The following is a 26013-nucleotide window of genomic DNA, read 5'->3' as shown; positions in this document are numbered from 1 at the left end:
TCTTTCTGCCCCGTGGCCCCATTCTGAGCTCAATCCTTATAGTCCTCACTAATCATCTCAGAAATGTGAGCTGATAGGAGCTCAAGCCAGGGTAGCAACCATGGCAGCCAGTCCTCCTGGTAGAAGACATTACTAATCTCTTACAGCCTCTCTGATCCTCAATTCAAACTCCCAGTCTTTCAGGACAAGATACTCCAGGCAGTCACTACCAATTGATTTTAGAGCTGGCAAAACTGCAACCAAACAAGTGACATTTTCCCCACATATCTGCACATTACTACGGAACCCCTAGTGACTTAAACAGAAAGATTCCTTACGCTCCTACACACAAGGGCAAGGAAGTAAGAGGGAAAACAGAAGCGTATGCATTTTACAAACAGGTTCCCAAATGAAAATGTCCTCGTCTTTTACTGAAGATTATTCTCTATCATAATGATTGTTGGGCTTTCCATTAGAGTGCAAAAGGGCTATTTTGAGGTACTTTTAAACAAATGTATTTTGGCCAGGCGTGGTGGCTCACACCTGTAATCCCAGCACTTTGGGAGGGCGAGGTGGGCGGATCACCTGAGCTCAGGAGTTTGAGACAAGCCTGGCCAACATGGTGAAACTCCATTTCTACTACAAATACAAAAATTAGCTTGGCGTGGTGGGAGGCACCTATAATCCCAGGTACTTGGGAGACTGAGGCAGGAGAATCGCTTGAACACAGGAGGTAGAGGTTGCAGTGAGCCAAGATCACACCATTGCACTCTAGCCTGGGAGACAGAGTGAGACTACACCTCAAAAAGAAAAAGGAAAAAAAAAAAGTATTTTGAGACACTATGGTGATTCCTCAAGGATCTAGAACCAGAAATACCATTTGACCCAGCAATCCCATTACTGAGTATATACCCAAAGGATTATAAATCATTCTACAATAAAGAAGCATGCACATGTACATTTATTGCAGCACTATTTACAATAGCAAAGACTTGGATGCAACCCAAATGCCCATCAATGATAGACTGGATAAAGAAAATGTGGCACATATACACCATGGAATACTGTGCAGCCATAAAAGAGAATGAGTTCATGTCCTTTGCAGGGACATGGATGAAGCTGGAAACCATCATTCTCAGCAAACTAACGCAAGCACAGAAAACCAAACACCGCATGTTCTCACTCATAAGTGGGAGTTGAACAATGAGAACACATGGACCCAGGGAGGGGAGCATCACACACTGGGGCCTGCCAGAGGGTGGCGGGAAAGGGGAGGGACAGCATTAGGACAAATACCTAATGCATGTGGGGCTTAAAATCCAGATGATGGGTTGATGGGTGCAGCAAACCACCATGGCACACGTATACCTATGTAACAAACCTGCATGCTCTGCACATCTATCCCAGAACTTAAAGTCAAATTAAAAAAAAAAAATACATATACTTGTCAGCATTGTCAATGTAAGATGAGATAAGACTCACCACTGTTAAGAGGAGCATTTAGCAAAGGACGCCAAGTGGGTCCTTGGAAAAAAAGTCGTCACTGTGTGCTGGTTAGTAGATGTGTTCTCTCTTCTAAACTCTAGGCTTCATTAGGGCAGATTCTTGGCCTATTTTGTTGTTTCTCAACAACTAGCATAGTGTCTAAGCCAGAGCAGACTCTCAAGTGTTTATGAATGAAGGAAACAGTTCTTCCATTTCCTTGAATAATCCTAAGTAGGCTGCTTTCAGCTCTTCTGTCATCCTGACTTGGGAAATTATTGAGACATCAGCAAAATGTATAATAATCTTTATGAAAAGAGAGCTCACACAACTGCAATTCGTCTTGTCTTACATCATGCTTTCTGATTCAGAGGACAGCAATGTAAAACCGTGAAGAAACGATGGCTCAGAGGGTGGCATCTAGACTCGTACCCTGGCCTGCCCTAGGGCCCCTGCTCTCTGCAGTATACCACACCATCTCTGTACACTGCCTTGTGTGAAAGTTCCATTTGGAAGAGAGGAGAGAAAAGAAAAACATTAAAAGATATACATGCTTAGTTTCCCAATTTCTGAGTTGTCCCAATTCTCAGGCTAAGAAATCTGTTCTCACGATGTAAAGTTAGCCATGTGCAGGATGAGTTAACTGATCCAGATCATGAAAATATTCACCATCCTGCATCGCTCCTCAACAGGTTCGAGTCAGGCCATCATGAAGCTGGTAATCTGCAAACTCATCAGTTTCCTGCACACAGAGGAACTCTTAAGGTGCCAGGCACTACCTCATTTCTAGGAAGGAAGCTGAGTCCTCAGGATGAGCATTCAACAAAATGAATTGTTCCTAGATACACTGAGGCACTGTAAGTCATGAATAGTTTAAAAACCAGGACCCAACAATGCCCATGTCCACACATATTTAAAAGCGGATGTGCAATCTCACATGTCCATATAAAGAATTTAGAGCACCAATGAGAGCTCTTGGAAAATAAGCACAAAACCCTTTTGATGGATACACTACTTATATATTACTGAGGATGTGTGAACCGCTCAATCTTCATTCAGTCATCATAGAGACCAAGGATGGACCCTGACCAAATGAGAAGGGATGGGCTTAACACATGTTCTTCTGTGGTCAAATGTGCAAGAAAACACCACTGAAAAAGCACCTAAATTTACCCAACAAAAACAATTTTCTTGGTATTCAAGATAAACATAAAGCCAACTTTATGTACTGCATTTCTCCTTCTATAAAGTCTTTCAATTAGATTCAGTAATCTCGGCTCACTGCAACCTCCACCTCTCAGGTTCAAGCGATTCTCCAGCTTCGGCCTCCCAAGTAGCTGGGACTACAGGCGCGCACTACCAAGCCCGGCTAATTTTTGTATTTTTAGTAGGGACAAGGTTTCACCATGTTGCTCAGGCTGGTCTCGGACTCTTGAGCTCAAGGCGATCCACCCGCCTCGGCCTCCCAAAGTGCTGGGATTGCAGGCGTGAGCCACTAGGCCTGGCCCATGGTAATAACAACTGAATTGTATTCTTACCTGAACTGACATCTTCGCTGACACCCCCCACCACTCACTCAGGCAATATGGTCCAAGTAGTTAAGAAAAATAGTAACAAACTAAATTTTCTCTTCCCCAACCCCTTTCTTAACAAACAACAAGGTCAAGAATGAGCAGTCATTGAAAGTGAAATACTACATTGACCCAAGGGTAGGACAAGGTCAGTGTTTCTGGGCCTGACAGACCCCTCATGAGCCTCATGTCCTCATTCGCCAAAAGTAAATCGAAATATCTGCCCCATCGATTTCATAGTGCTGCTGTGGATGAGTCTGTTGAGATGCCCAATGGCTTTAGAATACAGTACACAAACATAAACACTAGGAACTAGAATCATCTTGGTGGGGAGGGCCTCAACATCTGAACTTAATGAACAGAAATGATTACTCAATTCAAGCTTATTTTCCTGTTAAAAAAAATCTATGAAGATTTTGTTTATACTTAAGTTATTCACTTAACTACTTTCATCCTTTTTCACAGATAATGAAAGAGCATCAAAAAGCAGCTCATGACATTCACCTAGAAAGATCACCATTAGAACTGCAGGGAGATATATTTAGATGAGGTTGACTGATTGAGGGAAGGTACGGTAGAAACAAGCATATCAAGGGTCAGGGCAGTTCATTTTACCATAATTTTAATATTAAAACAAAGCCAGTAAATTACCAATATTTATTAAATACTATAGCTGCACAATAAAGCCATCCACAGAGTCCCTTAACTCAGCTGTCAGGAGGGAGAGGCTGGGCACCATGGCTCATGCTTGTGATCCCAGAACTTTGGGAGGCCAAGGCAGGAGTATCCCTTGAGCCCAAGAGTTCAAGACCAGCTTGGGGAACATGGCAAAACCTTGCCTCTACCAAAAAAAAAAAAAAAAGGTAGCCAAGTGTGGTGGCACACACCTGTAGTCTGAGCTACTTGGGAAGTTGTACACACACACACACACACACACACACACACACACAAAAGGGAAAGGCCAGATGCAGTGGCTCACACCTGTAATCCCAGCACTTTGGGAGGCCAAGGCAGGAGGATCACTTGAGGTCAGGAGTTCAAGACCAGCCTGGCCAACATGATGAAACCCGTCTCTACTAAAAACACAAAAATTAGCCGGGCGTGGTGGCGGGTGCCTGTAATCCCAGGTACTCAGGAGGCTGAAGCAGGAGAATCATTTGAACTCCGGAGGTGGAGGCTGCAGTGAGCCAAGATAGTGCCACTGCACTCCAGCCTGGAGGACAGAGCGAGACTCCATCTCAAAAAAAAAAAAAAAAAAAAAGAAGGGAGAAACAATCTTTTAGTCAGCATAGATGTGCTCTGGGGAGTGGGAAGAGGTTTCTGCTCGCCAGTATCTCTTCCTGCTGACCCCACTCCATGGCCTTATCTTCAGCTGAATCCTCCAGAGGCACTAATCTACCTATTCCAGGCGCCGGCAAACTTTCACGGCAAAAGACCAGACAGCACAAATTTCAGCTTTGTGGTCCCCTTGGTCTAGATTCTGCTACTGTGGCACAAAAGCCCCCCTAGGCAACCCCAAAAGAAATGGGCAGGGTTTTATCCAATAAAACTTCATCTCTAGACACTGAAATGTGAATTTCATGTCATTTTCATGTGTCCCAAAATAGTCTTCTTTTTCCATTTTCAACCAGTTAAAAATGTAAATGGATACAGAGTTTCCAAGTTCTGGAGGTCCAACAATGTGCCTGTATGTAATGCTGCCCAACTGAACCCTTGCAAATGGTGATGATGATAAATGGTATGTTATGTGTATTGTACCACAGTTTTAAAAGATTTTTTTTAAGTATCCGTGTCTGGCCTTGAAGCTGTAGCTTTGCTGCCCCTGAGGGAGCCCCACCTTCCAATTTCATTTTGAAACAGGGTATGAGGTATACTGCAGGTTAACCGAAAGTGGCTAGAAAACAGCAGTCAGACATCACTGGACAAGACCCAGGATCAGAGGCCCCAGGAACCCAGCACGTCCTGCAGTCTTCAGTGGGAAGGCAAAGGCCTGAGGTCCGCGGCTGGGCGTGCAGGGTGAGGGGACACACATTGCCCGGATTCCTGTCGTGTTTCTGTTGACCTTGCCTGAGGGCTTCTGAACTGTGAGGCACATCCCTTCAACTTGTGTGGACCTACTAGGCTGGAATCTTTTCCAATAAGGATATAGAAATTGGATTTGAGAAGGATCCACAGGCCTCACCAGCAGCCCTCTGTAGGCCGAGAGTCCAATCTTGGGAAGGACATGGGGGCGGTGGGAGCATCTGCAACCCCCAACCACAGCAGAAGACCAGCAGAAAAGTCAAGAATGGGTTTGGGCAAAACAGTCTGGACAGGCGACAGAAAGCATTTACACCACCACCAAAAGGGAAAATGAGCTGGGCTGACACAACCAGCCCTTTCTACATCCAGCCAATAACCAGAGGTGCAGAAGCCAAGTTTACTCAAAGCAGTGACTGTGAAGCAGGAAGATACGCCCCAAAGACAACTGCAGTCAGCCTGCCCCACGCTGCCATGGAATCACAGGGTTAAGTCATAGTGTGAGTGTATCTTTAAGAAAAATATAGTGGTGGCCCTTGTCCAGATTTAGCCTGTGGCTGAAACCATTTATGTAAAAATATTTTTTTCTTCCTGTGCTATTCATTTAACACCTAGTGAAATAAAAACCCCTTTCTTGTACACCATCTCTTTTTTTTTTTGAGATGGGAATCTTGACCTGTTACCCAGGCTGGAGTACAGTGGCATGATCTCGGCTCACTGCAACCTCCACCTCCCAGGTTCAAGTGATTTTCCTGCCTCAGCCTCCTGAGTGTCTGGGATTACAGACGTGCACCACTGCGTCCAGCTAATTTTTTGTATTTTTAGTAGAGATGGGGTCTCGCTATGTTGGCCAGGCTGGTCTCCAACAGCTGACCTCAAGCGATCCACCCACCTCGGCCTCCCAAAGTGCTAGGATTATAGTGTGAGCCACCACGCCCAGCCTCATGCCATCCTTGTAGAATTTTCAGTGTGTGTCTTATTAACAATTAAAGAACATCTTGGAGTTGCTTTTCCTCTTTAATCTAAATGCAATATATGGAAATTTTATGAACTGCTTTGAAATCTGCTAAAAGTAATTTTTTCAAAGAGTAGTTCAGACCAACGCAGACCTCTTGCTTCTTGACGGAGCAAGTAAGCTAGCTAGCTCTGGGTTAATGTTCACACCAGGGTGATAAGGCCTGATGGGAGTTTGCTGTGGACGCTGAGCTGGGCCCAGGGACTTCACCTCCAAAGGACAAGGTCGCTATTGTGAATCCTGCTTTACAGAGCAGGACAGAGGCCCAGAGAGCAAACCTGCCCAAGACCACACAGCTAGTATGTGGCCGAACTGGGACTGGAGCCCAGATCTTTGACACCAAAATTAATGTGTGTCCCTCTGTCTCGCGGCTTTTCAGATGGATCACACAGGAATGGGATGAAATAATGTGAAAACCACTGCCAATGTGAGCTGGAAATCCACAGACACAGAATGCCCACCCACTGGTCACTCCTCACCAGGTCCCACCCTACTTATCTAAAACAGGTTAGTGCAAATGGCATTCATTCATTTCATGCCCATTGACACCCATTTTGCCCTCATTATTCAGTCACTCTAGAAAAAAAAAATGGGGGAAAAATCACTTTAAAGTCATTTGGCTGCTTTTAGCCTATTTTTACTGTCACATAGGATGATCTACATCACCCTTGGGAAACAAGGGATTACTCTGGCAAGGAACTTTTGCGGCAAGTCACAGAGAATCAGCTAGTCCCAGTGTACCATCTGACGTGCAGCTTGACACAGGGACGTGGCACTTACATTGGCTGCCTCCCCTATCAGACTGTGAAGTCTGTGACAGCATCCCCAAGCCCACAGGATCCAGAGCTTCCAGCAGAACAGAAGCCCCATATATATGAGTTGTTGCAAGTAGAAATGAAATAAACATTTTTACAGTAAAGCCACAAGGGATGGGTGTAGCTCAGAGAAGTACAGTTAAAATCACCTAATTGTGTGTGTCTAAACAGCTGGATGTGAACTTACCTGTCGTTTATAAATTCAGGAAGGAAGGGTGTGGGTGGGTGGGGGTATGTCATGCACTAACCAGCATTGTTAACACAAAAACATCACAATCTGTTGTCCAACAATAACATCTGGCCATACCCAGGGAGTCAAGACACCACACTGAGATGTCCTCAATAATACCACTCTCACATGCTTTGTACTACATGAGTTCCCAAGTGCCTTAAACTCAGTTCATTTCCACAAACACTCTACAAGCACTAGTGTGGGCCAAGAACACCACTGGCACCTAGTTGGGTTACAAAGTGAACTAAGACCAGGATCTTGCCTTTAATGGCCCAAAGTCTGGCTGAGTACCATGCTAGGTAAGCAAGTACTAAGAATACGGTTTGTAAGGTTCGGTAACCATGTCGGAGGTACGGAGGTGGCATGGACTTCCCAAATGGGATAATGCCCAAGACTACAGAATGAATAGTAAGAATTCTAGCTATAGAATAATAATGATTACTATTGAATAGGAATTCTATCGATATTAGTAATTCTATTACTATTGAATAGTAAGAATTTTAGCTATAGAATAAAAATTCTTACTATTGAATAGTAATTCTTACTAATCAATAGTATTCTTACTATTCATTCTTACTATAGAATGCATTCTTGGCAACCTTGGTATATGAGCTTTTCCTTTCCTTATTTAGTAGAGAACTTCTGCTTTTTCACTTAAAGGAAGGACTTCATGGCATCTCTTTGGCATATCCAGATTGCCAGCATCACCACTCTTGTGCCTTAGGGCACAAGAGTCAAATAAGGGTGACTTGAACACAAGCCCTGTGGTGCCACGACAGTCAGTCTGGGCACCAAGGCAGCTCCTGAGTGACTGGTGGACGGGGAGCGTAGGCAGCATGGATCCACTGGATAAAAGAAGGATTCATGTCCCTGACGGGGCGAAGTGGGATGGCGTAAGAGTCTATCACACTGCTCAGAATGGCATGCAATTTAAAACCTAGGAATTGCCTAGTTCTGGAATTTTCCCTTTAACATTTTTGAACCACAGCTGACCAAGGTTAACAAACTACAGAAAGAGAAACTGAGGATTGGGGGCCCTGAGGGAGGAGGGATGGCCCTACTGCCAAAAGCATCTCCCCAGCTAATCCCTAAATAGCTTGTGGGAAATGAGGTAGATATTACTAGTGCTGTTTTGCAGGTTAGCACATTAGGGCAGAGGTAGATGACCCAAGGCTCTGTGGGAGTCTGGCTGTGCCTGCCTTGTGCCCTCTGCCTAACATACTTTTGCCCAGTGCTTGCGGCTCAATGAATGGTGACTTATTCAATGACAACGGAAGGCGATTTGCGCAAGGCCATCAATAAATTAGTAACTAAGTAAAAGTTAGAATCAAGGATGCTCCAATGCTTATAACAAGTCATAGTACTTCCAAACTAGCTGGAAAAACTAATAAAATGTTACAGGGGGAGCCCTAAAAATAAATGGGAAAAGGAAAATCAATTGAAGGATGTCACAAAAAGGTTAAGATTCACAAACTTGAGATCAATTCTAAGAAGATAAATATCTTTAATACTCAGAGAACATATTACTGGATGGATGTACCATGGTTTACTCAATACCCTACGATTATTAAACATCTACTGGGTTACATTTTTGCACACAGATCTACCTATTTCCTTAGAAGAGATTGCTTCAAAGAACAATTGCTAATTGAAAAACTGTGTATTAAAATTGCATACTGGATCACGGATGATTTTTATTTTCTTCTTTATTATGTTCATTATTTTATGAATTTTCAATAGTGAGCATAAACTTTTTTTTTTGAGAACAGTCTTGAAAATAGAGCCAAGTACAAAAGATGATACAAGAGTAATGACAAATATTTTCTCACATTTCAAGTTTTATAACATTATGAATAAAATTATTCCTATTCCACCTAATCTTTCTAAATATAAACACAGAGATTCTTTCTAAACATAAACATTATAAATAAAAGTAATATTTCTGGGCACGGTGGCTCATGCCTGTGATCTCAGCACTTTGGGAGGCCGAGCCAGGCAGATCACCTGAGGTCAGGAGTTTGAGACCAGCCTGACCAACATGGAGAAACCCCATCTCTACTAAAAGTACAAAAATCAGCCAGGCATGGTGGTGCAGCATGTAATCCTAGCTACTCAGGAGGCTGAGGCAGGAGAATCGCTTGAAACCGGGAGGCAGAGGTGGCGGTGAGCTGAGACTGCGCCACTGCACTCCTGTCTGGGCAACAAGAGCGAAGCTCTGTCTCAAAAAACAACAATAATAATCATACTGTTGAAGATGAAACTGTATTAGGAAAGTAACACTGTAAAAGGGGCAGAGACTTAGTAAGATGACTTGCTAACTCCTCTTTATAAATGTTACCGTCAACATTTATACTAGGCCACTGCGATCTTTAGCTTCTCCAAAACAGGCCCAATACCTCCACGCTCTAACGAACAGTAATTTCAATGATCTGGTAAATTAACTTCGGGTCTGACAGAGATCAGGCCTGACAGATTACTGACTCTATTTCCATTGCTTTAATTTTACTTCTTGAAAAAAATTTTCAACTAAAAGTCATGTGCAACTAATGTCATCAAAGTCTCACTTTAACACGTTAATCCAATGCTAGTGAGTATGACCATTCAGTATTCCAATAAACACAGAATGCGTGAATTTCATTAACATATGCCTGGAATAACTAGTTTCTATGAAACCTGTAATGCGATCTTTTCATTTCTGTCTATTGTAACTGCCAGTCTTTGCAAGTCTCCTCCATGACGTCAGCTTTCCACGATCTTCAATAGAAAAACACGTGATCACCTCACCCAACACAGAGAAAAACCATATTCACAGGCTGCCCTCAGCCACTTAAGTGTCCCAAAAACCAGCTGAGGGTGTTGTACATTACATGTCTGGAGACTGGAGGAAGAAGAAAAGTTGGCAAATAAAAGAATGCAGTATTGCCAGGCCTAGTGGCTCACGCCTGTAATCCCAGCGCTTTGGGAGGCTAAGGCAGGTGGATCTCTTTGAGCTCCAGAGTTCAAGATCAGCCTACACAACATGGCAAAACCTTGTTTCTAAAAAAAAAAAAAAAATAGCTGGGCATGGTAGCACACACCTGCAGTCCCAGCTACTTGGGAGGTTGAAGCTGGAGATTCACTTGACCCCGAGAGGTGAAGGTTGCAGTGAGCTGAGATCACACTATTGCGCTCCAGCCTGGGTGACAGAGTAAGACTCTGTCTCAAAAAAAAAATTGGGGCGGATGGGGTACAGTATCAACCTATAGGAAGCAAACTAGCACAAGGAGGGCAGTTAAAGGAATTGGGTGTCCCCTCCAGATCTCATGCTGAAACATGACCCCAGAGTTGGAGGCGGAGCCTGGTGAGAGGTGTCTGGGTCTTCGATGCCCTCCCCACAGTAAGGAGTGAGTTCTCGCTTTATTAGCTCAGGAGAGTGCTGGTTTTAATGCAAAACATGCTAACAGGAATCATCTGTACACAGAAATTTGAAGCATGCCTTGCTTCTTTCTCTGGCTTTTCCTCCACGCCTACACAGCATGTTACATTATCCAAAAGATATCATCTATGTTACAAACTCCCATATTTTTACAAACATCCATCAATGTTCTTCCTATAACACCATAAATTCCTTCCTGCACATAATTTGTCCACCCCACCCATTGCATTCAAAGCCCAAAGCAAACTTCTAGGCAAAAAAAAAAAAAAAAAAAAAAAAAGTACACAGACATGCAGACTTGTGGGAGCTGACAGAAATCTATAGAAAGGAATGTGATCTGGTCAATGAAGAGAGGAGGGGAGTAAGATGTTATGGACCAAAAGGTTGCATCCAATGGGAAGTCAAGGTGAACAGACACCCGGATGTCCTTCTGGAAGGCAGTACTCTTTCCCCCAAGGATTGGCCAGGTTCTGACCACTCCCCAGTGCTGCAGCCACCCAGAGCTCAGGGCCAGGGGCCGCCCACAAATGAGCTCTGCCAGCACTTCTCTGTGGGACCCTGGTCTGGGCATCTCCTCTCTCGCTGCCTCAGGCCTCACCTAGAAAAGCAAAGCATGAGACCACAGCAGTGGTTCCTCCCAGTGTCTGCATGAGCAGTGTGCCCCATCAGCAGCTGTCATCACGCAGCCATGCACTGTGCATTCCCATAGGATGCGGACACCAGAGTCTCCCCTTCCTCCCACAGAGCTGCCGCACCTGCCCACCCTGGAGTCCTAATACACACCCCTAAACAGAGCAGGATTAAATGTGAACACAAGTCCAGGATCCTGCAAGTCTCCGAATGTCCCCTCCTCCTGCCTCGGTGTTTAACTGATGGACACTGAAGGCCCTGACTCACTCCAGCCCCCTGGGATTTGGAATTGTGTCCTGGCCTTTGCATCCTATCTGTGGCCTGACTGAATACCGGCGAGAAGCAGATGAGAAGTTAATTTCAAACAGTGGTCAGCTTCTCAGCAGGACAGGGAGACTAAAGCCAGAACGTAGATTATGTGTTAGAATTCACGGCCTTGAAACAACGTGAAAAAGCCCCTCTAGCTAAAGCATCAGGGAATTCCAAAAACAGGGGACCAAAAAGCAGGTAGAGTGAAGAGTGTATGGGCAGCTTTCATAAAGCAAGTGCTCGTGGGCCAGCTGGATTTGTCCCCATGGTTTTGCTTTCACGGGCCCAGAGTTGAGCTGGATTGAGGTCCAGACCGCTGTGTATGACTGACTGGGTCTTTCGGATGCTGCAGAGGTAACCAGGGAGGAATGCATATCTGCAAAGGCTAAACTCAGTGAGGATGAAGCTGACTACACCAAAATGGAATAAACTGAAGAACAACAAAGAAAAATGTTAAATGAAGCAGTATTTCACCTATCAATAGGCAACAGAGGGGTGTGTGAACCCATGATTAGTAACACCTTGAAATATAAGACAGGCTTTACCGTCAGATGAGCAATGCATTACTAAATGCAACAAAACTCAAATACATAAAACCTTCTTCATACTGTTCAGCACCTACCTAGAATTATAAGCAGACAGTGAAGTAAAATTTGTATTAGGAAACTTGATGAGGGGTGTGTCTGTGTGTGCTTTTTTAAAACTTGTATTTACCCAATGTAAGGCTTAGTTATTCTAGAATTTTCCCTGAAATGGGTCGCCTACCTAGCAGATGCAATTTTTACACATTTAACATAGTCCACAGCCCCAGTGGGTTAAAGAAGGAAAGAACTTTGAAGAATCAATTATTCCAATTCCTTTGTTTTATCAACATGGAAACTGAGGCTCAGAGGGTAACTCAGAGGTCTTCTCAATACACACACACACACACACACACATACACACACAAACACATTTTCAGGTGTCTTTAAATTTCCTATTTCTCAACTATCCCAAATATTCTACACAGGCCACCTTCCCTTCATCTGACCAGGTGGATCATGAGGTCAGGAGATCAAGACTATCCTGGCTAACACGGTGAAACCCCGTTTCTACTAAAAATACAAAAAAATTAACTGGCGTGGTGGCGGGTGTCTCAGCTACTCAGGAGACTGAGTCAGGAGAATGGCGTGAACCCAGGAGGTAGAGGTTGCAGTGAGCCAAGATCGCGCCACTGCACTCTAGCCTGGGCAACAGAGTGAGACTCCATCTCAAAAAAAAAAATATATATATATATATATATACACACACACACATATATAGAGAGAGAGATGGTGTATGACATGATGTTTTGATAGACGTACACACTGCGGAATGACTACATCAAGCTATTTAACATATGCGTGACTTCACATCTATGCATTATGTGTTCAACATAAAACACTAGTATCAGATACATCAAAAGGTTTAGCTTGGATATCTCCACGTAGCCACACATCAATTAGGGTTCTACTTTTGTTTTTCTTTCCCCCCCTCAAGATGGAGTCTTGCTCTGTCACCCAGGCTAAAGTGCAATGGTGCAAAATCGGCTCACCGCAACCTCCGCCCCCGGGATTCAAGTGATTCTCCTGCCTCAGCCTCCCAAATAGCTGGGGTTACAGGCACATGCCACCACGCCTGGCTAATTTTGTATTTTTAGTAGAGACAGGGTTTCACCATGTTGGCCAGGCTGGTCTCGAACTCCTGACCCTGTGATCCACCCACCTTGGCCTCCCAAAGTGCTGGGATTACAGGCATGAGCCACTGTGCCCAGCCTCAGGGTTCTACTTCTTAAAGAGGGATTCAAACAGACATATAACAGAAAGTGCAGAAAGAAGGGCATACAGAATAAGGAGAAAGTAACAAAACAGACGAGGAAAAGAAGAATGTGTATTTTTGACATAATTAGATGTGTCAATGAGAAAGATTAGCAAATCCTATCACATTCCCTTTCTCCCTTCATAAAATCCTACCAGGTCCAAAAGTTCCCAGAACACATTTCTATTGTACCAGATTATTGACACTGCCAAGACTAGTGTTGTTTTAAATATACAGATGATTCCACCTCCAAAAAAGCTTGAGTTAAGTTGAAGTTGATTAAAATCCTGTGTTTTTTAATCACAAAGTTTTCCTTTGTATTCAATGATATTTGGAAAATTTTAATATCTGAAGTGTGATGAGGGAATAGTGATTGTGTTGAAGAAGTCTTGATCTTTTAGAGATATATACTGAAATAATTATAAATAAAAACCAAACTTTCCTTCAGAAGGAAAATCTTTCGGGGTGTGTGTGTGTGTGTGTGTGTGTGTGTGTGTGTGTGTGTGTGTATACACACACATATATATCCCCACATATATACTTTGAAAATTATTATTATTTATCATTCTTTTCATTATTGTTCCTTTTTAAAAAAAAAATTGTGGTAAGGCCAAGTGTGGTGGCTCACAACTGTAATCCCAGCACTTTGGGAGGCTGAGGCGGGTGGATCACTTGAGGCCAGGAGCTTGAGACCAGCCTGGCCAACACTGTGAAATCTCATCTCTACTAAAAATACAAAAATTAGCCAGGCATGGTAGCATATGCCTATAATCCCAGCTGCTCGGGAGGCTGAGGCACGAGAATCACTTGAACGCGGGAGGTAGAGGTTGTAGTGAACCGAGATCACGCCACTGCACTCCAGCCTGAGCGACAGAGTGAGACTCTGTCTCAAAAAAAAAAAAAAAAAAAAGTAGTAAGATGCACGTAACACAAAATGTTACCATTTTTAAAGGTACAGACCAATAGCATTAAGTACACTTGTCACAGTGGTGCAACCATCACCACCATCCTCTCCAGAACATTTTCATCCAGCAAAGCTAACTGTGTACTCCCATTTTCCTCTCTCCCCTGCCTCTTCTAAGCACCATTCTTCTCCCCATCGCACATGTATCTCACAGTGCTTAGTTTCATGAATTCAGCATTGTTAACTTTTTTAAAAACCTCAAATTTCAAATACTGATTCATTACCTAAAATAGAGCACAACGTACCTGTTCGCTCTCATTTTTAACAAATGTTTATCAACATTTTAATGCCTCTGTAGAATGATGAACTGTAACTGAGGTGGACCTATGGTTTTCTTTGATCATTAACCACACTTTCATGAACACCTTTGGATGGGCATTTCATTTTATAAGAGCACCTCCTAGCAGCAAACCTGCTGGAACAAAACTGTGCACATTCTTAAGATTTTTGACCAGTTGCCAAATGGCCCACCAGAAGGGTTGTTGCTTTAACGTTTACTGGTGTTTCTAATGTTCAGACAGTTTGTTCTGGATTTGGGGGCTGGGGAGGGAGGCTAACTGCACACACAATGGCCTACAGTTCCAGCTACGTGTTTCTACTACGCTTCCTTTTCTTGCAGTCATAAGAGACCTTCCCACATGAGCTCTGCCTGACATACAGTATAAGAAATCCACAAAGGTCAAGCACAGTCATGAGCTAGGAATCAGATTTCCAAAAGGGTCTTTGTTTTACTAAGAAAGTTGAAGGTATGATCTTACCGTTTGCTGTCTTTTAAATCTACTAGGTAGATTTAAAAGACAAAATACATTTTCCATCTTATTCATATTACTAACTTTTTCAAAACCAACCCATGAAGGTAAATACAATTAAAAAGAGCATTGTTTCATAATATTTTAACGTATCGGCAAAACAGTGTATTTTACGACACAGCAACCACTTTTACATTTACAAGAAAATTGCCAGATTAACAACACTGTCTGCAGTTCTTTTGTCTTGGCTATTCACTGAGCTTATCTGAAGGTAGCCAAAGGGGCCCTAAAAAGAGACCTCCCTCCCTACTCTTGTTTTACCCAAAATCTCATTTCTCAAATGAAGCTACGTTCTCTGGTTATGGAAGTTCATTGTTTCATAAATTGCTCCTACAAGTAAAAAATTCTTCCTTTGTTTTCCAATGCAAAACAACCTGTAAAAAAAAGGAAGATGCCATAAAAGGATCTTGTAGTAAATGTGTCTTTTTCTTTGCCCCAGCTACAGCCAAGCCAGTGGTTCTTCTCCATGAAGTGGTTCCTGAATATCCCATCGTTACTTTCCCATTCCCCCACTGCCATCGGTTATACTAACATATGTTTTCATTTATAGCATCATGGACATTCTCTAGACAGTCAGTCTGTTGAAAAGAAATTAATCCCAGCAGTGAGCTCAGATCCTGAATTCTCAGCAGTTTCTTGTGAATTCATGGCAAGGCTATTTCTGCTGAGGCTGAATCTGAATGTGTAAACAGCTGGCCGGGCTACACTGCCATGTATTTGGCTTAAATCACATTCTGCACCTACAGCAACACAGGCAGAAGGATCCACTTCTCATCAGGAGATTCTTCACAAATACAACAGACACAATTTTTGTGCTCATCATCACTGGGATAGAATACCCACTTTTTATTGAGCACCTACTAGATGCCCAGAACTGTCTGATCATTTTACATATGTTATCTAGTCATTGTGCAGGCACCATTATTAACACACAAGGAGACAGATACTATTCTCATCCACACTTTACAGATGATGTAACTGGCACTCACTAAAGTTAAGAAATTTGTTCAGAATCCCATAGCTTTTAAGAGAGGAGCTAAGAATTAAACTGTCATCTCTCTCCAACCTCAACCTCAAAATGCAAAAATGACACGAACACCAATAATAGCAGGTATTAGTGCATCATTATGAAATGAGTATTTGGGAACAAGTGAGGGGAACACTTAGTGCTTTTCAGGGACACCCACACACTACCGACTGACCACTCAGATCATCACTTTGCCTGGAAACTCAGAGGTCCCCATAATGACGGGCAAATGAGTTGGGGTGGTCTCAGAACCCTGAAATGATCACATGAATCAGAAGCACAGAGTGGTATTTTCAAAGCTGCATATAACTATGTGATGGGCCTCGCTTTGTGTTGTGAAGAGCCAAAACTGCTCATCAATTTGTTCCAAATCCCACATGGAAAGCATGCATGCAAACTGTCACATACACACACAGAAACAAGACAGTGGATTCTGACCTCAAACCCAGAAATTCGGCCTCCACCCAGTGCTCTCTTCATTACAGCAAACCTAAAACTAACCACATGGCCCAGTTTCCATGAAATATTTGCTATGAACTGATGCAGTAACTGGAAAATAAAAGGCCAAGAGCAGAGCACATCTGGGCTGGAAACCGAGCTCAACAATGACTTAGTGGTGTGACCTTGGATGAACGCAGCAAAGCCTGCGGCAGTCTACACTGCAGCAGTCTACACTTCCTACTTCGTAAGCGATGTGTTGTTATAAACATCATCTCGCTTAATCCCCACAACCACCCTTTGAAGTGGAGACCATCGTCCTCATTTCACGAATGGTGAAACCCAGGCCATAGTTTAAAAGTGGCAGAGGCAGGTGGGGTCCAAATCCAGTTTTTGTCTCACATCAAAGTCTTTGATCTGAGTCTCAGTTTCTTCACTGATAAACCAGACTGGGATATCTGACTCATGCGGTTGCTATGGGCATCTCCCGCAAGAGCATCAGGAAAATCCTCTGCAACAGCACTCAGTCAACAGCAGCTACTGAGACTTTTATTACCAATCACTGGCGTCACCTTCTGCAGCCCCAGCAGTGGGTTAAGAGAAATAAAAGGCTAAACTCAGGACTACTTGCCAACAAGCATTTAACAGCATTCCTTAATGCTTCAGATTATTTTCGTCTCCCTCAACACCCTTTTGAAAGATCAGAAACTTAACATTTTTCCTTGGTGGACAAAATTGGCTTGAACATTGCTTTTGTTGCAGACTAAATCAACATACAGCTATTAAAGCACCACACTCCCTACTTTGAGTATGGGTGCCACCAGGGTTCTCTCCAACCTTTGGAATTCTATGCACTTATAGCTAAGTAGCTAGTTTTGTTTTGATAAAAGCTACTTTAAAATCTCAGGGGCCTATGCTTGCCAAAATCAAGTTGAAAAATGGTGGTGTCAAACAATTTGGAAGTATTCTTCTAAAAGTAACACCCTGAGAATCTGAGGCAGACATATTTTCCTCTAAAGCATACAGGATCACCAGGGCTCACCGGGTCACTGACTTGAATGTTAGAGCAGGATAATAGATAACTTTCCTTAAACAACAACACTGGACACTTTCTTTGACATGGACTTACATCCAATTTCAGGTCCTGGGAAGGCACAGGCAACTGAGTGGGTATTAAAGACAAAGGTCTTCAATAAGTATTTAAAGAACACAATACAGAGATGCCTGGCATTTCTGGAGAGCACATTCTACAGCAGCCTGTGAAAGAGGAAATCTCAGCATTCGGTAGCACCCATGAGGGTCAGGCTGGACCATCTGCCCCAAGGGCACTCCTGTCCATTTACTGGGCCATTATTGGCTTCTCTTTGAGGTACAAGTCAAAGTAATGTGAAAAAGTCATCTTCACTATGTGTTGGGGTAGGTTTTAATTTTAATAAATTAAAATATGCAGGTAATGAATGCTCTATTGAACCTACCCAAGAACATGGATGTGAACCTGTTAAGAGCCACGCTGAAGTCTTAAGTTATTGAGTCATATCACATGCACTGATTTTCTTTCAGTCTTATGAGTTTCACACTGAATAGTCAGGAAGCCTGAACAGTCAAAATGCAAACAGGCATTCTGAAAAATTCATCTGATAATAAAGTCATTATAACTCTAATCTCCTAATATGCTAATATAATACATATTATTAACATTGTTATTAAATACATATACAGGTGGGCACGGTAGCTCACGCCTGTAATCCCAGCACTTTGGGAGGCCGAAGGGGGCAGATCACTTGAAGTCAGGAGTTCGAGACCAGGTTGGTCAACATAGTGAAATCCTGTCTCTACTAAAAATACAAAAATTAGCCGGACATGGTGCCGGGAGCCTGCAATCCCAGCTATTCAGGAGGCTGAGGCAGGAGAATTGCTGGGACCTAGGAGGCGGAGACTGCATTGAGCTGAAATTGTGCCACTGCACAACCTGGGCAACAGACTGAATGAGATACCATCTCAAAATACATACATACATACATACATACATATATATATAATTAGTTATATTACTATCACAATCTAATATCTTTTTATGGCTTATCATGGACTTTATCAAATTGTGTGATGCCAACAGGTGATACTGGAGGGCTTTGGTACTTGTTTGTCCTCCTTCTTCCCTAGTGGGGACTTTTTTTTTTTTTTTTTTTTTTGAGAAGGAGTCTCACTCTGTCACCCAGGCTGGAGTGCAATGGCGTGATCTCAGCTCACTGCAATCTCCGCCTCCCAGGTTCAAGCCACTCTCCTGCCTCAGCCTCCCAAGTAGCTGGGATTACAGGCACCCGCCACCACACCCAGCTGATTTTTGTATTTTTAGTGGAGACGGGGTTTCACCATGTTGGCCCAGCTGGTCTCAAAGTCCTGACCTCAAGTGATCCACCTGCCTCAGCCTCCCAGAGTGCTGGGGTTACAGGCGTAAGACACCATGCCTGGCCCCCAGTGGGGACTTTCTATTAAGCGAATAAAGTCATCTATATCTCTCGTATAAAACGATCTTGAGAGTGCACAAGGCCTAGAATCCTAGACAAGTAGGCAGAAGATGTGAATTGTGGCCCCACCTTAGCCACCGTCTAACTGAATGACCTTGGACAAAGCACCTGTTTGAGCCTCACTCCTCTCTTTGAGAGATGGGCATCCAGGTCTTCCAGTTCTAACAGCTGTTCATTTAACTTCATGGTTCGAGAATAAAATTTAACATTCTTTATGATTCAAATATACATACATTTATGTGCCTCATTCATACATCAGAAATAGTCATTTTTCTAAGAATAAACACATTTATGTATTCATAAGTTCATAAACATCTATGAAGTCCCTGTTATGTGCCAAGCACTGTGCTCGAGCATAGGACAGATCAAAGACCAGGGGCCACACCAATCCCTCTCCTTACGGCTAAGTGGGGAAGATAGGCACTGAACCAGTAATTTACAAACCAAATCATGCAGTGGTTTAGAATTACACACATGTGTGTTAAACTATAAAAAGAGGCAGATGAGTGACCAACACAGAATTCAGGCTGAGATTACTTCTTAAGGGATGGGGGTTAAAGCATTCAGAGAGTGGCCCATACTGGTAATGTTACATTTTTTTTTTCTTTCTTTCTTTTTTTTTTTTTTGTGAGACAGAGTCTTGCTCTGTCACCCAGGCTAGAGTGCAGTGATGCTCACTCAGCTCACTGCAACCTCTGCCTCCCAGGTTCAAGCGATTCTCCTGCCTCAGCCTCCCAGGTAGCTGGGATTACAGGCGCCTGCCACCATACCTGGCTAATTTTTGTAATTTTAGTAGAGATGGGGTTTCACCATGTTGGCCAGGCTGGTCTCAAACTCCTGACCTCGTGATCCACCCGCCTCGGCCTCCCAAAGTGCTGAAATTACAGGCGTGAGCCACTGCACCTGGCCCTCATATTTTTATTTGTTAAACTATACTTACACTTTTTATAGCCTCTTTTGTAAATATGCCATATTTCACAATTTGAAGTTTTGACAGATTACGTGAGAAAGAAACAAATCATGTATAAACCCAAAAGACTGGCATTATTGTACTTTTCTTTAGAAACTAAACCATTCAAAACACGTATGGTTTCAGATTTTAACATAATTATTTTGTGACTTAAGATGGCAATTTTTTTTTTTTTGAGACAGAGTCTTGCTCTGTCACCCAAGTTGGAATGCGGTGGCGCCATCTCCACTCACTGCAAGCTCCTCCTCCCGGGTTCCCGCCATTCTCCTGCCTCAGCCTCCCGAGTAGCTGGGACTACAGGCGCCCGCCACCACGCTCGGATAATTTTTTGTATTTTTAGTAGAGACGGGGTTTCACCATGTTAGCCAGAATGGTCTCGATCTCCTGACCTCGTGATCCGCCCGCCTCGGCCTCCCAAAGTGCTGGGATTACAGGCATGAGCCACCACGCCCAGCCGAGATGGCATTTTAAAGAATGGCAGACTCAGTTTTGCAGGTTTTTAAATCCTATATTTCTTTTCAAAGTGTCTATGTTTCTCCAATTAGGTCACCGGGCCACCCCAATGTTTGGTGTTCAGAAATCATTGGTGAATCTCATTAGCAAATGTAAAGCAATGTATTTTCTCATACATATAAAATCATCTGTTTTCTCTTTTATTAAATGCATATCCATATCCAAGGCTTAAAAGATTGAAAACTTAAAAGTTAGGTTTTCAAAAAAGGTCAACAATCTAAACCCTGATGAATTTTGAAGATTTCCAAAAGAAATTTGGGGAAGGAGCTGTCAAACATCACATATGTAACTGACGGGAGAGAGGTGGGTAACCAGACTGTTCATTTGCCCCTGGAATTTCATGTTTTCAATACCACCACCGGGAACCATCACTAAGAAATGGTATGGCCTCAGGTTTCCATCTGTCTTTTTTCTTCTATAATGCTCAAAGACAGGTGGAAACACAAGTCCTGTGTGATCTTTCTTCGGGAGACATACATCTGGTTACCTTCCTGCCTCCCCCTGAGACACAGGCCTGAGTGACATCAATCATTCCAATAGCCAATTTCTGTGTCATCAATGGGCCATTACCTGGGTGGAGAACACGGTGGGGAAACACAAGACTTCTGCCAAAATGTCTCCATTGCCACAAGGAAAAAGTAAAACATTAAGCAGACCAGAAGTTCTTTTTAATGATGTATTACTCAAGCAAAAATCAGACCTCTTCCCTCAATAATGGGCTCTAAGATTCTTGCAAAAAAGTATCTATCTTACAAGAATTTAAGGTCTTACCATGTCACATAAAAGAAGTATCACATCATTAAAAATGTTACGTTCCCAAAAAAGTTCACCAAGGACATTAACAGGGAGCGATTATACTTGCAATATTTCCAAAGGCAAAGTTGTAACAGTAAAATAATTCAATTAAAGCATCACCTGGTCTGTGGCCGTCTACACAAATGATTCCTGAAAATTCCTATTCGTCTGGTTAAAAATCATATTAAAACTATGACACAAAAAAAGGAAATGAGCACCCATGGGTGCTCATTTAGTTGAAATACAGTCGATTCTCATTATTTGCTGTAGTTGCACTCTACACGGTCACCACTGAACTTGGGAACACCGAACTGTTGCATCTAGGAGAAATACAAGGTTAGATCTGAGATCTGTCGTATTCTCATCAACTGAACGATATAAACTTGTTTAATGTGTGTTTTTGTTAAAAGACACTTTATTTAATATACACTGTTGACTCGTTAATGTTGAATTCATGGCCAGTAGCACCAGCACTTATGCCTAAATGAAGCTCCCCTAACACCCGTTTTCTCTATAAAGCACATTCTCAGCCTTCTTGCTCTCAGGAACCCTAGGCAGTGCTTCTAGCACTACACTTCAGGGCCATTTTAAACAGTGAAATCACCAACAAAAAGCAAGAAAACATGGCACTAACTAGATCATCAAAAAGGCACCTGTTTGCAGCGCAAGAGCTGAGACAAGAAGGCAGACCCTTGTTTGAGTTCAGCTGAGAATGTGTACACTGGGCAACTCAAATTTTTCTGTCATCCTGACCAGGAAAGTACCACAAGCTAGATTTGGGGATTATAAATCCTGACCAGGAAAGTACCACAAGCTTGATTTGGGGATTACAAATAAATTTTAGGGAGTAGGTGAATTCACAAATATGGAATCCAGGAAGAATGTGTTATCCGGTGTAGCTCAACACGTGGTAAGGACCCAGCATATCCTAGATGTAACATTAATATCTAAAAGTATTTCTGAAGCTTTTCATGATTTCTTAAAACATGAGACATTTTGTTTCCTGACACCATCCCATCCTATAAAAGGATACTCTATTATGTCTATGGCCACAGGAAAATATCTTGGAGAAGCCTTCTACCCGGGGTGAGACAGCTCACACGGCTGCTAGGGAGGTATCTCCTCACCCTGCCCTCTACCCCCAGTGTCCCTGAGTCCACTATTAAATCTCACTCCACCCAAATACAGTAGAAAGAGTTCAAAAATCACAGACTATTTCAAACAGAGAGAACTGGTTCACTATTTTTCTAGGTACTGTAACAAGCTATCCTTCACCCATGCTACATACTAGACAGAGGTGTCATTGGCCCATTTCTCCCATCAGAGTTGCTGTTTGCTGGGCTGGATGGGGGTGCACCTGTTGGCCTGTTTGGGAAGATAGGTCCGAGGGCCCCGCCTCTGACACTGAGAGAGGCTGCAAAGGTTGCTGTTCATAAAACTCGTTTCCTTCACGAACCCTTGGCAGAGAAGCATTTCTGGTCTTAAGTGTCAGGAATCTGCGACTCTTCTGAGAACCGGTTTATTCTCATCATATGACTGCTAATCAAGTGTCCAGCATTCAATACACAGCTCTTCACAAGCATCGCTGGAAGCTCATGACCACATTCGTGGCTTGGTGGCATTCACTTTGTGAAGAGGCCTCCTCCTGGATGCTGCGGACATCTTGCCCCTGTTCTCTGTTTTCCCGGACTTTCTTATCGGCTCCCAGTCCACATCATCTACACTCTGGCTCCTCGTGAACTGCCTGGAATCCACTGAAGGTGGGAGCTGGGGTCAACCATCCAACCTTTGCTCACCTTCCTAACTTTCTCTAGGAAAGGTTCCTCCCCTGCCCTGGATCCCAGCAGAGCCCCGAGCTCACCGTCTGTTGTATCCTTCTCCATCTTCCCTCCTCCCACATTAATTCAAATAGCTCTGTTTCACACCACCTGTCCTCCCAGTGCACTCCACTCCACCTGCAGGGCTGTGGGGATGGATAGCCCAGCCAGTCACACCGGGGAGTCCGTGTTAGTGACCTGGCCTGGTCATTTAGAGCTTAGTGTGACTTTCTTAAAGGGCAGTTAAAGAACTCTATGTGGGGGCCCAGGTGGGCCCAGCCAGGGGTGTGGAAGGCTGCACACCACCAACAGAGTACACACCCTAGGCGTGACACTATTGGCAGATGGCACGCATCGTCTTCTAGATGTGCAAAGAACAGCTACTTTTTTTTTTTTTTTTTTTTTTTTTTGAGACAGAGTCTCACTGTCACCCAGTCTGGAGTGCAGTGGTGTGATCTCAGCTCACTGCAACCTCCACCTCCTGGGTTCAAGAGATTCTTATGCCTCGGCCTCCCGAATAGCTGGGATTACAGGCATGCAGATCACAGGCATGCGCCATCAAACCCCGTTAATTTTTGTATTTTTAGTAGAGACATGGTTTCACCATGTTGGCCAGGCTGGGTCTTGAATCCCTGACCTCAGGTGATCCATCCACCTTGGCCTCCCAAAGTGCTGGGATTACAGCCGTGAGCCACTGCGTCCGGCCAAGGAACAGCTACCTTCTTAAACACAGGAGTTCCATCAGTTCTGTGTAGAAACATGTATGCAGGAAGTGCACAGACAGAATCCATGGGCTCAAGGACAGCTGGATTTTTTAAGTTAATTAACAATGTTCCATTTCAGGGCTCTGGGTAGAAAGCTCTGACAAAGCCACTATTCACTAACGTGCTGTGTGCTTAGTGATGTCATTCTGTCTGTTTGTAGTGTAAGTACCTGGTTAAATTAAACTTTTCTAAATGTCTCCATTACAGCATTGTTTCAGTAGCCAGGACTAAGAACTTTGAGCTTTTTAAATTATCCCCAGAGGAGGAGGGAGTATAGTATGTAAACACACACACACACACTACTCACACACAAACACACATGCACACAAGCAAGCACACACACACAACTTATTTTGAGAATATAACAATGAAAACTGACAACCATGTTTCCTAGAAAAAAAACTATAGACTCTTACTTTTTTTTTTTTTAAGTTACAAGAATCAGAAGACTAAGCTTATTTTGCTGATCTACAGGTGAGAATTAAGAATTTATCCCGGCCGGGCGCCGTGGCTCACGCTTGTAATCCCAACACTTTGGGAGGCAGAGGCAGGTGGATTGCCTGAGCTCATGAGTTCAAGACCAGCCTGGGCAACATGGTGAAACCCCGTCTCTACTAAAATACAAAAAGTTGCCTGGGCGTGGCGGCATGGCAGGGTGTGTCTGTAGTCCCAGCTACTCGGGAGGCTGAGGCAAGAGAATTGCTTGAACCCGGGAGGCGGAGGTTGCAGTGAACCAAGATCGCACCATTGCACTCCAGCCTGGGTGACAGAGAGAGACTCCATCTCCGAATAAAAAAAAAGAATTTATCTCAAAAATCCTAAGAAGAATGGGATACATTTCTGCATTTTCAGTGCCGCTTGAAATTGTTACTGCAACCATGTAATAATACCTTTGTAACACAAAACAAGTTCTTCTTCTAAAGAAAAGTTCTATTAACCCAAAAAGATTCCTCTTGTATTCATAATGAAACACACATCTGTTATTCTATCTAGCTCAGGCTTGATCATCCACTTCCTTTAGGAAGGAAAACTGGGGGAGGCTTTTTAAAAATTAAGCTTTGTGTTTACACAAGTAGAAAATGCCTTCTGTGTCACTCTAATTGTCTATTTCAATTAAAGTACTCACTTCATACTACTTAGTTGCTGCAGTATATGATTTTGTCACATAAAACACTGAATATGGGAGCTGAAAATCTATTTTCTCATTAAAATTAACTGTTCTCACATAAACATCTCACAAAATGCTCATCAATAAGTTGGTAAGACAAACATGAATTGAAGTAGATCTCTGACTTTACTTGCCTTCCTAAATGGCTTTACAATTAACGATCCGTTCTTTGAATAAAAAAGTTACACAAAAATTACTGTAGATTTCTCAGAACACAGTAATATGGTAAAGGAGTTATTCCTTTTCAAATCTAAACTCTTTCAGGAATTAAACTTCAGCAATTCCAATTAACATTTAAAAACTAATGAATCTAATTAAGAGACCACTTGGGAAAGGGAGACGGTTTTTAACTTCTGTACTAGCAATAAACCAAATCCCTCTCTTTGGTCTAATTTATGGCTGGAATAGAAATGAATCTTCCCCTAGTGGCAAATAACCCACAGCGGAAAAGCTGTATTGCTTCCCTTTAAGAGGCACCAAATTTAGTAGATCAAACCAAGCCTCCTGGAGACCTATTTAGGGGGTGGGCCCGTCTGTATGCAGCTTCACGTATCTGAGAGCACATCTCTATCTACTTCTCAGCAGAAAAATCACTTACTGGGCACTGAAATGTGTTAATGTCACCTTTTAGTTTAACTCTGGCCATTGCGAATCATTTTCTTCGAAAGAAACAGTGAAACAGGACTTTAAGTCCTGACTCAAAAAAGATGAAGAAGCTCTTCAGTGACTGTGACCGTTAAGCTTCTACTTCCAGCCCAGTTTGTGGAAGAAATAGAGCCTGTAAGACGAGTGAAAATTCCGTCCTCTCCAAACTTCTCAATGATACACGAATGGTGCTTGGGCTTCACGAGGCATCTCAGTGCCCAACTCATCCAGGAGGAGCCGGTGGCTTTGAGGAAGGAGGATGAGGACAGTGT

The 26013-nt window shown here is 43.1% G+C and overlaps 1 protein-coding gene across 9 annotated transcripts in view; it reads right to left on the bottom strand.

Annotated features, from left to right (window-relative positions):
* The window catches only part of FARP1 (FERM, ARH/RhoGEF and pleckstrin domain protein 1), a 303757-nt gene that overhangs the window by 179618 nt on the left and 98126 nt on the right, over positions 1-26013 (bottom strand). Inside the window, exon 3 of one of the 9 annotated variants that reach the window (XM_065533412.2) lies at positions 1-26013. This exon is cut by the window's left edge and continues 4524 nt beyond it. The exons of the other annotated variants lie outside the window; for them this stretch is intronic. Coding sequence (XP_065389484.1) covers positions 25795-26013 — 219 coding nt within the window. The 3' untranslated portion in view covers positions 1-25794. 9 annotated transcript variants of the gene reach the window in all.

Source organism: Macaca fascicularis, chromosome 17 (genome assembly GCF_037993035.2).
Source record: "Macaca fascicularis isolate 582-1 chromosome 17, T2T-MFA8v1.1".
Taxonomy (NCBI): domain Eukaryota; kingdom Metazoa; phylum Chordata; class Mammalia; order Primates; family Cercopithecidae; genus Macaca; species Macaca fascicularis.
Note: the sequence above shows the minus strand (reverse complement) of the source record. Positions and strands in the feature narration are given on the sequence as shown.